Genomic DNA, 16,308 nt, shown 5'->3' with positions numbered 1-16,308 from the left:
AGAATATGTTGTACGGGTAATTATATTTTTTTCTACGTTTTTATAGGTACATGCCCCATGCGTTAAACCTACATTGTTACGCACAGATAGTGATGAGTTGAAGGAATTTATATCCAAACCAGCTCTAAAATATATTCTACGATTCCTTACTGGGTTAGCTACAGATCATGAGCCGACTCAGGTAATACAGATATTTTGTCTTGATTAATTCTTTTATCAATAAATGATAATTGATATAATTAGTTGTTCTTTTATTTTCTTGTAGTTGACTGTCTCGCAAATAACTATTAGCATCATCCATCGACTAGAGCAAGTGTCTTCAAATGAACATGTTGGCTCACTAGCAGAGAATTTGTTGGAAGCATTATGTACTAATAAACGAGTAGCCGAACTCATTGAAGAAGCTCGTCAACACACTCGCAGCGAGAAGAAACGCTTAGCTATGGCAATGCGTGAGAGACAATTGGGTGCACTTGGCATGCAAACTAACGATAAGGGTCAAGTCACCGCCAGCGGAACGATTCTTCAGCAGATGGAAGATCTGGGCGATGAGACTGGATTGATCTGTGTTATTTGTCGCGAAGGATACAAATTTAAACCAAATATGGTATATATCTTTTATTCTTTTTGTTGTATATTTTAGAATTGAGGTCATGTGAATATTTGAAACTGATTTTTATTAATGATAATATATTAGCATTATGTAATATATATTATTAGAAGCGTTAAATATTTTTTTATATATTTCCTTTATCTTATTTAATGATTACGTTCTTTATTATTATTTTGCAGGTCTTAGGTGTTTATACATTCACGAAGCGCTGCAATGTAGAAGAATTTGAGACAAAGCAACGAAAAACTGTAGGCTATACGACTGTCACGCATTTCAATGTGGTCCACGTAGATTGCCATATGTCTGCGGTACGTTTGGCACGCGCTAGAGACGAGTGGGAAAGCGCAGCATTACAGAACGCTAATACGAAATGTAACGGATTGCTGCCATTATGGGGTCCACAAGTTCCAGAGTCTGGATTTGCCAGTTGTTTAGCTAGGCACAATACATACCTACAAGAATGCACTAGTCACCGTGATATATCTTATTCATCGACTGTTCATGATCTGAAGCTGCTTCTTCTGCGATTTGCTCAGGAAAAGAGTTTCCATGAAGATACCGGTGGTGGAGGTCCTCAATCAAATATGCATATAGTGCCATATTTGATACACATGGCTCTGTACGTCGTTAATACGTAAGTATATTTTGATAACATATTAGAAATTATAATAAAGAGAAGAAAGATTCAACGATCACAAAATTGGAAATGAAAAAAACAGGAAATTAATACAACAATTATATTATTGATGTTACAAATTTTTTGATATTTATTTTTATAGAACGCGATCAGCATCCAGAGAGGATAAAGCTCTAATGACTTATCTAGAAGTACCACCAGGTTCGACGTGGCTCGATAATTGTTACGAAGCAGAGGGTCCATTATATCAGTGCACACTTTCGCTTCTTCTACTTACACCTGCTCGTTGGAAATCTCATAGACTTACGCATCTCAATCGATTACTCGTCCTTGCACATCAACGTTACGTATCCCCTTCAGCCACTACAAAGACTATTATGGAACCAAGCGCTAAGGATTATCCTATTTATAAAAATATTCTAATCTTCTTTGGTCTAGTGGATTCTATTTATGCAAACTTCTTTAAGGTTCGAATGATTTTAATAATTATTAACTACGTACAGCAGTCTATTTGCCTAAATCATGCTTTCTATGTTTACAGAAAGTAAATGTTTTATCCGATGACCAGTGGCCTTCAGTTCTGGCTGAATACATCAGGCATAATGATGAAGCCATGCTAAAAGCCTCGGAACGTGTGCTTTCGTCGTATCGCGATGAATTGTTGCCATGCACATCATTCGAGGAATTTTGCGATATTGTTGGTAAGTTTTGTAAATGTAAGAAATCGAAGAATTCAGTAATAAATTAAGTTTTCAAAATTATTTTCTTGAAACCAAAAGATTTATAAGAATTATAGACTTAATTTTTGTATTAAATCTTTCAATGATTCGTCTTTGTTTGATCCGATTAAAACGTGAATATGTCACATTGCAGGCTTATTAGAAGATATAAAAAATCCTTCTGCGTACATTACTGATGTTTTACGACGCCTTGCTTGAAGATACTGGAAATTCTCATTGTGTAGCTTACTGCATTATTGTTACCAGCGAATTGGTTTTCTTTTCTGTTCTCTCCCCCAATCGATATAATTCTTTTCAAGACTTTTCTATCGAAAGGATTTTCGTGTTCTATATCAAAAATTAATTTAACATGATAATATATACCCACAGACGGAACTGTTTAGGGTGTTGCGTTATATACATGTGTGATGAGAGATAGATTATTATAAATTATTCTTCATTGCTACTATAAATCTTTATTTGTAGACAATGTGTATATGAAAAAAACTTATGCTTTAATAAAATGCGACTAAATAAAAGTGTTTAAATATATATATGATCTTTCAAGATTATTTATTACCCTTGATATTATCTCACATTTTTTTCTTTAGGAATCATTAGGATAAAGATGGGGTAAGTTGATAAAAAATAAGATACAATTTTGTACTAACAGTTTTTCCTGTTTACTACCATTAATATAATAGCAAATACTGTTACGATACATTGTATAGGAATGGTATACGATCGGACAATGCACGATCATTTTTGTATAAATGTTTCTTCGCTCACTATTAATAATAACTATATTCTATACCATTAATGACGTTATCGCTAAGGTACTACTAAAACTATTGTTAACACTATTGTCTACGTTGTATAGCCTCCTCGTTTTCTCGAAAAATTTATTTCGCACGTGCTATTTTATTTCATAACAAAGTTTTCGTTCTTGAATATTAATCAGTTAATAATTTAAATTCATGACAACAGCGTGATATACCTTTTGGCAGTGAAACCGATTTCGTAGACGAAATGTAGAAAAAAGAATATCAAAATTGAGTAAGTTTGCTCTCGTTCAACGTGGAGATGAACAGATGTGGTACAAGTATATGTGCCCACATTAAATTCGACGTTCGATTTGTAAATTAAAATAAATCCAATGTATGTATGATTATCATTACAAAATTGTCGTGACACAATAAACAATTGTTTACAAACTAATATACGCTGTTATCTGATGCTGATGATATTACGTTACTCGTTATTTATTTAAAGTTTTTGCAACTCGCACTTTTATTGCAAATTGAAAAACAATCTTTAGAATTTAATAGGGCATATTTTATAACAAATCTGCGTTTTACGCAATTTTTTTTCATTATTTCATTGGCTCGCAATATACATCGCGTCAACTTAGCGAACAATATTTATTGTTTCGAGCCGCGAAAAGTCCAAAATGTATTATCCCTTAATACTACTCGTACTGGCAAGCTACGTGTACGCGCTGTTGCGTGTCTAAATCGTTATACCTTTACGTCAACAATCTACTTCAAATAAGTTACTTTAAGGCTACTTCATCGATTATTATAATATTTCGTACTCTCTTTATGAGATACTATCGTCGTATCTTATAAACAAGTTTAATATACAAGCGTGAAATTCATCGTGGCGAATCGTGCGGTTTAGCCGAGACCAAAAAGCCATTAAACGATGAACGCGGGTAATTTTAACAATCGTGTGATTGTAACGTCTAAATCTGATACCTGTTGCTTCGTTTTGTGTTTCGCGTGCCGAAAGAAAGATGGTAATTAAATCTAAACCGATCAATTTTTTTTCGTTCTCTTGGAACATTTTATTCGTTAATTGCAGAATTGAAAAAAGAAAAGATTGTTTTCATATTTTATATATATATATATATAAAATTATATTTGTATTGGACTAAATCAACAGTTTCAAAAAGAACTCGATCTCTTCTTCAAGATCTGTTTCTTCATCAGAGACAATTCGCGATCGCAGACTTCATTTCATCGCATTAATTCTCGCGCAGGACGAATGTGAAACATCGCAGTGATTTATGCTATGCTAGAGTAATCTAAGTATGTTTAATTCGGTCTAAAAAAAAAGAAACAAATGTCGATTATATAGTAATGGTATTAATTATAATAATAATAAGAAATTAATGGTAGTATCAATAGCATGACAATAATAACGATAAGGATGTTATCTACAAGAATGCGATGGCATATGATGAGCTATGAGTGCCGCCGTGTGACGGTGACTTGCTTATAAATATACGCACTTTTACAAATCGATAAATAGTGCAGTTCCTTAAATTATTGTGCATCGGACGCGACGTAAGAGAAGAACTACTCCGCTTGCGGCAGTATTTTACTGACGAATCGTTGTATGCGATGAAATATGTTAATCATTCTGTCGATTAATCCGATCGTTATTTTCTCTTAATTTTTTCTTTCAACGATGTTACTGTTTTTCGATACATTAATTACACACGCGGATTTTCCACACACATTAATTACACACGCACTGTCACGCAATTAATTAATTGCGACACACACACACACACACACACACACACACACACACACACACACACACGCACAACTTATATACTAACAGATAACTAATAACGTCGCCGATTCAGTCGCTTAATTTCCTTGTGTCGATACGGAATCAATTCCTTACGAGAAGGCAATTAATCATGTCAGGTTTTTTGATGAAGACAGAAAAGAAGAATTAATCGAGCCGCGACGTCATTTCGCAATCGTGAACGCTACAAAAAAAAGGAGGAACTAACGAGATTTTCCAGGACTGAGTCTGATCGCGAATAATTCCGATTTGGCTTTCAAAAATGAACAAGTGAGTTTGCGCTTGTTACAGGATAATTTACATTTGTTATTTGAAACGTCAAGATTATCTGTTTTTACGAAAGAACGATGGAAGGATAATAATTTATTAAAACATTTGACATTCGAAATTAAATTGTGTTTGATTACCGAGCTTGAAATTGAAATCTATGTTAAAATTTAAAGATTTGAGAAATTAAGCTAAAGATAAATTTAATTAGCGAATACGCTTCTATCCCATATATCGTTAACGACTCTGAAGCTATTTTGTGATTTTTTTTAAGGAGGTATTCTACTTTGTTGGGTAAAAAAATCGATTTTTTTTACATTTTTAAAAATTCTTCTAGTCTGTAGCATATCTCTGTAAAGTTTTATAAAAATTCGAAACATTATAGAATGAAGAAGGCAATTTAGGCTATTTTAAAACATAAATGTTCGACTAATAAAAATTCTGAAAACAAAACGATTGCTGTCCAAGTCCTGAATCCTGGTGTAAATGGAAGATTTTGACTGGGAGAATGTTTAAATACTGGATAATGAAAGATTTCTAAATAAACGATTAATTTCAGAAAAAGCGCATATATAATAAATATATTGTTTATTTTTATTTTTAAGATTGTGAAGTCTGTTAATATTTGATATTTAAAAAAACAGCACTATAAAGTAGAATACCCACTTTAATACTTAAAATACCCACAAGTTTTTTTCACGGATTTAAAGGAAAGAATTTGCTCGCTTCTTGTGACGTTGTATGCGAGTTGCATTAAATATATTCTTTTTAACTGAACTTGTATAATTCATTTTTTCTCTTTTCGTGAAAAAAAACGTGAAAAAAAAAGAAGAAAAATAAATCATACAAGTCAATTAAAACGAACAGGCCTATTGCTCGATTTCTAAGTTTTTGCATTTTTTGATGATATAAATAGAATAATAATAAAAACGTCAAGCAAAGTACTTTCATTCGGAAATCAGTCCCGGTTGGATCCCAGTAGACAAGGGACACACGTTTCAGTCTCTTCTTAGATGTACATAAAATACAATGACTTCCCTAATCTCTAATTCCTAATCACTAAATTTCGGCGTCAAATGAATTGTGAATCGCCAATCTCGTACGCCAAGGCTCGAAAACTCGGGCGAGATTTCGTTTATATAATCTTATATTCGATTACATCGTGTAATTAATTCTACTTATATCGGTTTCTAATCAGCAATCACAATTCCACGCGATTAAAATGCGCCGCCATTCTTTATGTATCATGTTACGAAACGAAATGCTTTGTCCTGATAACGATGTAAAACGATCCCGAGTATACTTTGTCATGCTGCGATACGTCTGGATATAAAACGAAAATCACGCTGGTGAAAATTATATTCACGATTATTTCTCATCATGATAAATACATCACACGTGAACAGCTCGTGTAATCCGTTCACCGCTGTTTAAATGTATACTGAAAAAAAGTCTGGTAATAATAATTAAGCCTAGATGATAGTTGTTAAAAAGATAATTGTTTAGTGAAATAATTTCAATGAAATATAATTTAAATCGATTAATCTAATCAAACCAATTAATTTCTTTAAATCGGTTAATCTAATCAAACTAATTAAATTTTATTTTCTTAAATATTACCCTGTTTTTCTTATTATTACAAAAAATTTATTACTATTATTACTTATTCTTATTATTATTATTACGTTTGGTAATATTTATTAGATGCTACTAATACGCTAAACAAAATACATTTGATAGTTATTACCAAATCTTTTTTCAGTACCGACATTTATTTAGGATAAACAACAAATGGAACGATGAAATCGTCATGGATAATTAATTATTAATCCTTTAGATGTGCGCAAACATATCGTATATCTAATTTATTATTAAAAATTATGTGATGAGAAAGCGAATATAAAAAAGACAATATAAGAAATTAATCAAAATCTTCATTACATTAATTTGACACTTTATATTATTCTACGTTCGTTAATGTAGTCTGTGGAAATAATGAAACTCTTCATGAACGCTTCATAATTCACATCGCATTAAAGAAATATCGTGATATTCTGTTGCGTTCCCGTCTCGTCGTTTTTTAAAAGTCTTTTTGAAAAAGTTTTTTTTGAAAAAAAAAAATGATTGCACGTGTCGCAGCTAAAGGGTCAAACTCGAGGAATCGACCAAGAACTCCGTCGTCCAATTCCTCTTTGTATACTTGATTTGGCGTATCGAACGCCACGTTTGGAAGGCATTTCAGAAGGCATTGAATTCCTAATGTGTATTGTCACGAGTTGACATCGATTACATGCCTTGACCTACCTATACATAATTCCGTTTACGCTTCGCGATTGTAAGCCCGGGCCTGATGCGAAACCGACGTCTCGTTTCGCTTCAGAGAGCGCCGGATGTGGAGCGATCTAGTTGAATTCTGAATCTCTTAAGAAGAGCGTATACGGAGTAATCATTGCTCCAGGCAAAGAGGATCTCGTTACGTTAAAATCGCTCGAAAAATTGTAAAGCAGAGGTCGACGATCGGTGATTCGTTGTACTATCGAGCGGCTATGTATCGTATAATACTTTCATAATACTAAGAAAAAAGACGAATTATTCAAAGTGGCAGTTGCGCGGTTTATCCTGATTAGTTTCATGTACTTGATAAAGTATCTCTGGCAGTATATAGAGCTTCGCGGCAGTTCTTCTAGAATTCCCTTCCATGAAGTCTTTCCGCTTCCCTTGTCGGAAAATTAAATGAATACTTATAACGCAAAAGATATCAAACTGTCTCTCACATAAAGTGGAAACACGAATATTCTAAAAATTCTCCCTTAGAAACAAGAAAATATTTCGACGTTATACGTCGAAATACGTGAACAATTAAAATTAATTAATCGTTTAAAATTTTGAAAAACTAAAATTAATAAAACGCGTAGAAATAAATATTCTATCTAATTTCGTCATTTCGCGATGGTCATCAGTATAAATATATTCCGAAACGATCGAGTCGAAATCAATTCGATTCCTTTTACAGAAAAACGATCGGAACGCAGAAACGTTGCGTAAAAGGATCCACTCGCCGGACGGTCACAGAAACGGATTATTCGTGTGCGGAGCAACGCACACGTCGACAAATCGCGTGTATGCGAATTGCGTGCGGAACGTTTTTACGTGCTGTACGCGCAATGCAATGAAGTTCTTTTTTTCATGTGCTCGGTATCGAAACAGGACCGTTCGACTGATCAGTAATAAATTGTGGCTCGGAAGCCACGATGTTGCATATTTAATACCACGACCGATCCGCCCAGACCCGGCTAATGACGTCGATGCAGATTTATGCTAAGGGAAACGGAAAAACGATTGCTTCTAGATTCGATAATATCCGATGAATAATGAAGTAAAGAGGACTCGGAAGGAAATCCGTGATGAACTCCCGATCGTCCTTTGATACGAGACGCAACGAAGGTAAGACTCGTTTCGTCTCGAATTTTCGTATTCGAATCTCGAGAGAACATAATGATTAAGTTGAAAGAAACTGTAGTCTCTAGCTTTTGCTCTCGTTGAACGTTAATTACGCTGTTACATTATAATAGATGTAACACGATACTTTCATCTCGTTCCAGTCTAAAGATTTTGTACGAATAAAAATTGAATTATATTCTCGAAATATTTTAATAATATAATAATAGAAGATTACGTTAGATTACTCGTATAACGAATTATTGGTGTAAAAGATTACATTATCAAAAACTGGCCGTCGAAAAATTTGCCGTAAAATGGCAAAATTGTTTTAGAAAGCAAAACTGCCACGTAATAACGCGGCTACGACGCTCTATTGTTAAAAAATGATTAATCTCGAGGGAGATACTTGCGCTCGTCGCGAGCCGATATTATTAATATCAATGAATATCGTTGTCCGAAGAAAAAAAAAGAATATTAATTCGCCTCGATCATAAATCATGCATTGTTTCTGCCGCTACCAAGGTCCGAAGAGTACGCGTCATTGTCTGTTTTAGCGGCGTAGAGCCATTACGAACTCTGATTTATGAACGATGCGCATCCGAATAGGTTCTCGAAGCTACGTAAAAAAATCATAGCGTTCCTGGGCGTCAAGCGAGGGTAAATTCTGAACACCCTTTTTAGACAGATACAAATTTAAAAAATTTTTAAATAGCCTTCGGATCGTATTTAGGCAGCGATGAAGTGTTTGTACCGAACACACGCCCGTTATATTTAGTGATGAATATTCACGGTACATAAAAAACAGTAATTGTCTGAGGAACTCGCAATTAAAAGACATCAGAAAAGATCGAAATAGACGAGTGCCTTTTAAACATTTGTGTTGCTCGGATTAACACCCGTCGCCTCGAATGTTCTGCACTTCTTCTCGTGTCGTGCTCGTGATAGATACGTTGAATATATATACAGACATCTGTACAATGTCTCGTCGTCTAGAGTGCCTCGAGTGCGAAAGCATTAAACTCGAGCTAAAATATCGCGATTCAAAATCTCTGACGGATGATTCGGAATAAATTCGAAGTATCATATCTTTCTCGTGCGATTTCGTGAGTGCGATTTTCTCGATATTACGTACGCTATATGGGAATAAAAAAAAGAAACATATACACGAAAATGCTCTAAAATGAGATCGACGAGATATCGTAGCAAAGAGTTTCTGTTAATTGCGTACGGTGAGTAATAGCTTATGTCAGAGAAGATGGATCGCGTGGTGGTAAGTCCGGCAGAACCAAAACAGGAATGGACAATTAGCGTTCCCGTTCTTTCGTCAGCGAAATTTCACGATCTATCTTCGTCGGTGCAAGTGTATTCAGTTTTCAAATCCAATGATTAGAACGAAGTGTGTTTGCCACCTGCTTCGTGCAATCTGATGGATTGTTGGCGATCAGCACCCGCTCGAACGAGACGGTCCGGAAGTTACTATCGAGATTTCAGATAATCGTATACGCGCTGTTGATTTTCCAAGTGTATTTCGCTCGACAGATGTTGCGAGACGATGTAAATTAACGACTGCACCGTCGAATAGTTCGCGACAGGAAAATCAAGTCTTACGTGACTTACCTTATACACGCATTTATACGCTGTGTCATTCGTTTCTTTGTTGTACATTCTCTTTCTCTTTTTCTTTCTACGAATAGAAATCCGCATTTTCGTGCGCCATTTTACGACCAGATAGGACAAAGCGTAAATAATTCTCTTCCGCACGAAATTACGCTATCGCGTTTCGCGAGAACTCAAACAGCGAGAAAGTACAAAACATACCTAAAATACGTCTGAAAGGCGTCTTAAACACTTTCGAATATTCTTTAGACATTTCCCGGGCCTCTCTTGTACTCGCATATTATTTGGGAAATGTCAATAAGAAAACAGCAAAAGTTTCTCGACCTTTTAACAGGTCAACAACAGAAAACTTCTTGTCCAATTGATCCTATAATCGCGGAAATATCCTAATCGATTAGTCCGACGTTATTATATATAGACGCTTCGGTTTGTACCAATGTACAGAGTTACATTGTGCGCAAAGCTTATCAATTTGCTCACGAAGAAGAAATACAGCGGAAGAGACGCAGTACCGTTTACTGCAGACGAGTCGTCGGCGCAAAGTGCAATCGCTGATTTCCTGGTGAACGGAGACCATTCATGGGACCCCATTACAATCATTTCGTTCTCCATGTAACTCTCCGTATAAATTTTCCGCGATGAAAACTTCTCTGAACAACGAATTGCAGCCGCGAGACGATCTCTCGATAGGTTCAATCACGGATTCAAATCGGATTGCTCTCATCGCGCTTATCGGCCGACCAATGCCAAATGTATTCGATGATTTTCACCAACAATCACTGATGAGAGACTTTTAAGTGAAAGATCGACTCGGAGGGAGAACCATTCTAGCAGATGGTTTCCAACGGTGCAGTTTTAGTGCTCGGATTTTGCGTTACGCTGTCACCCATGCTAGGCATCCCATGGCTGGTTGTGCTGTGACCGTTACCCTGTCTCCCGGCGTTAGTTTGCGGGTTCCTGCTGACGAATCTCTTCAGTGCGGCTCGAACTTGCGGCTGGCAGCCAACCGCTGCAAAAATCAGTACTCCCTGGAAGGCGTTTATTAGATCGGTGAAGTACCAGATGTATTGCGGTCCGCCGACAGCCCATGAGACCACGTCGGCCACCCAAGTAACACCCATCACGATCACCAGCTTCATACATATGCGGCCTAACGTCGCTCTGAAAGTAGAAATTAACAGAAAAACTTAAATGCAAGATGTATAAACAGAAAATTCTTTCAAGAAAATGAAAAATGTTTACTTGGAATTCCAAGATAGCATACTTATTTACGTTCTCGAGAATTTTTAAGATAATATGACGATGATGACAATTAAAATAAAATTATCCCTCTTAAGGGAGATCGAATGCGACTTGGCTTCGTTTATTTTACAGAGCATGCACTGTTTAACAGAGAAAGAAGTTTTATAATATATATTATTTATTTCTTTTTATCCATTTATTATATTGATTAGATGATCAAAACAATTGGGTTGGATTCAATCTCTCTACTTTTTCGAAATTTCATCTTAATCCTAGCTGCATATACTTAATCTCAGCGCATCTTTCTAAATTGAAATTTTTTCGCGTTTCTAAATTTTTCTTTTTCTTTAAACCTATAAATTGAAGTTTTTTAATTTTATCAACTTTTACACATTATGGGCTTGTTCCTTACTCTTTAGACAGCTGAGAAAGCCACTTTTGTGTGGTTTAATCATCATTTTTGATAGTATTTTCAATACTAATATTATATTAAATAATTATATACATACTCAAAATATATAAAAAAACATAAGTATTGAAAAATATATAAAAATACATAAAAAAATTATAAAATTATAAAACAAAAAATAAAAATACAAAAAATAAATTTAAAAACCAAACAAAAAAGAAAAATCAAAAAGGAGTTATAAATTTTCTACATCATTAACTCTGAGTAATGTTAAAGGAAAGTTCTCTGCATAAGTCTATAATCGTTAATTTATATAATTTATATTAATATTGATGTTGTCAATATTGTCTAATACTTAGAGCTCAAAATTTTATAAATCTATGCTCAGAATTGGAATCAGCGATACAATCAAAACACACTATTTTTGAGAAAATAAACATTTTTTATATTTGATCGTATGTTCCCGGCCGGAAAAGCTACTTTTGTGACTCTGCACAATTTTCAAAATTTTGCGCCATGTGAATGTTACTTATACAGTAAAAGTTTTGAAAAAAGAGTCACTATTTTAATGAAAAAATGCCGACTGTCTAAAGGTTAATCAATTCTCCATGGAAAAAAAATTAATTGAAATATATTCATTTTTATGGAAGCTACGTACACATAAATATGGATAGGGTCCTAGGGACCCCAGTGTGTGTATCAAGCGTGCAAAAAAATAAATGTGTGCTAGGATTAATATAAGAGGGTTAAGAATATGAAGAAGTACGGTTGTAGATTTCAGTTAAACATTCGGTTAGTACGCACGTGTAAACCAGAGAAGCCGCAGGCACAAAAGATCATGAATGAAATTGATTGTAATAGTCCGGTTGATATTTCGCTATTGTTTACGTTATGATCGTTGTGCTAGCAACGTCGCTGAATGCGATATTACAAGAAATTATTTATCGCGCTATGAGACTCTCTCCCTGACGGTCAATAAAGCAATCGTACGCTTCGCAACATATGACGTGCGTAATGAATGTAAATGGTACGCGATTAATTGACATTGTTTATTTGATATGCGAGACTGCGCTTTGTCTCGTTATAAATAATAGGCGATCAAATAATACGCGATTATAAATTTTCGCTTTCCTCATTGACGTTTAACTGTTGACTTTTCGAGAAGCTTCCGTTTCTCCCCCTTTTTGTCGGTGTACCTACAAAATATGGCTCGAAATTCGTCCCGCCGATTTTCGTATTGAAGGATAGAAAAGAGAAATCCGCTATTATTCGTGGATTATTGCGAAACAGGCACTAGAAAAGTTTCGCTTATTGGACTATTATCCGTTATTAAACGATTCATATGAGCCTCGCGAATAAATGCACCCTCACACTGGCGCATTCGATGTATTGTACTATGCATCACATATACAGAATTGCCACAAATTCCTCATTCTAAAACTTTCACGACTTTTCCCTAATCTTTTCCAGACAAAATATTTCACGATTTTCCCTGCTTTCAATAATATTAAAATTCAATAATATTAAATTTGTTTTTATATTTTCATCTTGATTTGGAGACCGTCGAATATTTTGTTGAAAGAGCAATTCAAAGCAATGTAAATTATTATTAATGTTGCTGACACTGCTTGCATTTAAAGAGCCAACAAAAATTTTAATTTTTCATAAAATATTGCAAAATTCTCTAACTTTTCCCTAATATTTCTCTGATTTCCAATTTTGTAACAATCCTGATATTTGTATTCCATCACAGGAAACCTCGAAGTCAAAGCGTTATTAATGCGTCCTGTCAGAATATTCGCGGCCCGTAACACCGGACGGTATCGCAGAATTATGGCGTCGTAATGTCGCTTCGCGTGCGAGTCGACCAGCATGGCGTTATCCTGACACACCACATCGGTCGCAGTCACCGAGAATTCTATTTTCGTTGGCGTTGCTAATTATTATGAACGGACCGAGTGTAGTCACTCGGCTGTCGCGAGCGCGAACTCGCGGAGAGGAAATGAACGAGCATCGAAAATAACGTTTGAGAGGAAGAAACCTTAGGAAGGAATGAGAGGCAGGAACGATGAGAATGATGTTGAGAATAATTTGGAATCCCGTCTATTATTTTTTTTTTTGCGATAGACATGGCTGGAGTTTTCTGTGAAGACAATTTGGTACCTCGAGTCGCGAGAGTGTCGGCGAGCAGACAGAAATTGAAATAGCAGCAGTAAAGACTAAAACGCGTGATATGTCGTTTCAATTACGAGTCTTATAGCTTTAACAGTGTAGGGTGATGATATCATAAATAAGCGGTGAAAAGATTTAATCAAGAGGGGATCTAAACTAATCTGTATGCCTTTATTCCTGCCTTGTGTAAAGCCTAAGCATAAACGGAGGAATATAGAGCGATTTAAGTAATCGTTTGAGAAAAAAAATTTGTCTCGCGTATTTGAATAATTGTTGCGGATTAGGAATCTCACAGATATGAAAAAAAAGAGAAAACAGCCATTTAAGTAATAAAGATCCAGTTTGGACCTCAATTTCCTATTTGTTACGTATTCACATCATAATCTTAAAAGGATACGTTGTTTAATATTGTTTATAAAAATTATTCTCCATTTTGTGTACATATTTGTCGTTAGATTTTCTTGTATTCTTCAGTATTATTTGCGCGCAGAATGATATCTTCTTCTTTTTCTCGAAAGAGAACATAATTGGTGTAAATTATAAAATAAGTGACAGAGACACAGTTAAAGCTTAAGTACGAAATAATTACAACCTCAGGAGATACAGACTAAATGCATCTTGTTTCCATGGTGAGGCGCGAGGGATCCTGTTTTATAAATGAGGTAATATTACGCTTCCGTCCGTAGAAAGCGCTACACGATATTATACCTTCGTTGGCGTGTCCGCGCGAAAATTTCAGATCACGAGCGAGCGATGTGAATAAACGAGGAAGATTTCAAAACGTTACCGAATGAATGCGATACGATCGACCATGACAGCTGTCGCGCATCGGACAAAGCGCGACCGGAAGTGGGATGTATCGACTGGATGTGGAAAAGTACGATATAATTTGCACGAGGGTCAATATTACGCGCACGGCGAACAACAATAAACGGGAGAGAATTCCTACGGGAAGCGGGGAGCGTAGAATGCGAGTGAACGAGGTGGAATGGGTCCACACTCGGAAGCTCCGTAAATATTGAATCCTGCACTGTTCTGTGCCATTCTGTGCACGGTGGTCCAGTCCGGGTGTGTAACGCGAGACAATAAGGAGAAGGAACGGGAGAATAAATGAGAATGCGCGGAAGAGAAACGCGAGAGTTTCAGGAGGCAACGGCCCAACAAAAGACTCGAGGGAAGATGTTCATTATCTAGGATCGAGGGAAAGGGAAACGCGCGATTCGAACGATCGTCATGCGTGACTTCTTCCTTTTTGGCTCTCTTCCGAGCAAACAGACCGAATGAAGTCGTTACAAGATCTATACGTATGTGAGAAAATTCCATTTTCCAATCGCGATAGACAGTATCACGGTTTTTTTTCTTTTGCTGTTTGCATTACGGACGGTTACAACTGATGGCTCAAACGTTTTTGCACGTTGATCGTATTTCGCACGTCTTCGTAAATAATACGGTCTTTTCCACAGCTGTAAATGTGCTATAAAATGTGTGATGAGAAACCATTAAAGGAGAATGATCAACGTCACGTTTCGCGCTAATTATAAGATAAATTGCGATGAGCAGTGATTCTGCTGAGATTCCGCGTTTCCACACATTTATAGCGCGATGGAGCAGGAATCGCGAAGTTATTACCTCGTTTAATCGATGGATTAAAAACAGTGGATATTGAATGAGTCGCGCAAAGAGACGAGATAAACTCGGAAGATGAAAGGCGACGCCAAGAAGCGACGAGAAGGACGCGGACGAAAAACGATCTGAAATAGACAGCCACGGGAGCGTTTATGTGCGTTTATTCGTGGTTGCAAATAAATGTCAATCTTCGCGGACGGCAAGAATGGCGGAAGGTCCGCGAACTCGACGACGGAGTTAATTGACATGAGTAGATGGCGGGGGGGGAGGGGGAGAAATTTGCGCGCTTGCGACGATGACTTGGAAAATATCAAATGTGGCTTGATGCGACTAGAAAGGGTCGACGACTTCGAATAAAATTTTAACCATCGCTGCACCGCATGTTTACTCGTCATCAGGCGGCTTTCGAAGTTTCTTGACATTCGCGCAGTTAATCATTCATAAGCTATGCGGCGTACATTATTTTTAGACGCCACGCGAACGCTTGTGCTTTGCAATCAACGCAATTTGCCATGGTACTGTTAGAATGCAATCGTCGGGGGTGCCCTCTCCAAAGGGTCACGGTCTTTTTCTTCTAGAATTCCAACCAGGTGGTTTGCGACTTACGATATATGTATGACTTACGGGAATATTAAAAAGAAAAAAGGGGGTAGAGATATAGGGTTGATAAATATGAGTTACGAAGGAAATGTACAGCTGCAATCGCGTATATAAAAGTGTGTAATAAAACCTTTTGCCAACGTGTCCGCACTTGTAGATCTTGCTCACGATTCTCGGTATTTTCTTCCAAGAAACCCACATTATGAGAGACATGAAGGTACGATATAACGTGAGAAAATCCTTCTTTCCGCGATTTAAGTGCAAAGTCAGGAAGTGGCGGCTTAAGGACGACAGACGGACGAGGCAGGTATCGCAGAAATATACTATCTATATAAGTATATTTATATGATTCTCTCTCTCTCTC

General features: G+C 36.2%; 2 protein-coding genes across 2 annotated transcripts in view; one reads left to right on the top strand and one right to left on the bottom strand.

Moving 5' to 3' along the window:
* The window catches only part of LOC105627834 (E3 ubiquitin-protein ligase UBR4), a 29,613-nt gene extending 27,425 nt beyond the window's left edge, over positions 1–2,188 (top strand). Inside the window, exons 38-43 of the mRNA XM_012209112.1 lie at positions 47–181; positions 266–607; positions 793–1,247; positions 1,393–1,717; positions 1,792–1,951; positions 2,124–2,188. Of these exons, the coding sequence (XP_012064502.1) occupies positions 47–181; positions 266–607; positions 793–1,247; positions 1,393–1,717; positions 1,792–1,951; positions 2,124–2,188 (1,482 nt within the window). The remainder of the gene's footprint in view (positions 1–46; positions 182–265; positions 608–792; positions 1,248–1,392; positions 1,718–1,791; positions 1,952–2,123) is intronic.
* An 8,534-nt stretch (positions 2,189–10,722) lies between these two features.
* The window catches only part of LOC105627833 (probable G-protein coupled receptor Mth-like 1), a 166,539-nt gene continuing 160,953 nt past the window's right edge, over positions 10,723–16,308 (bottom strand). The window contains exon 7 of the mRNA XM_012209111.1: positions 10,723–11,056. Coding sequence (XP_012064501.1) covers positions 10,723–11,056 — 334 coding nt within the window. The remainder of the gene's footprint in view (positions 11,057–16,308) is intronic.

Source organism: Atta cephalotes (assembly GCF_000143395.1).
Source record: "Atta cephalotes unplaced genomic scaffold scaffold00010, whole genome shotgun sequence".
Lineage (NCBI taxonomy): Eukaryota > Metazoa > Arthropoda > Insecta > Hymenoptera > Formicidae > Atta > Atta cephalotes.
This window is presented reverse-complemented; position numbering and strand designations above follow the sequence as displayed.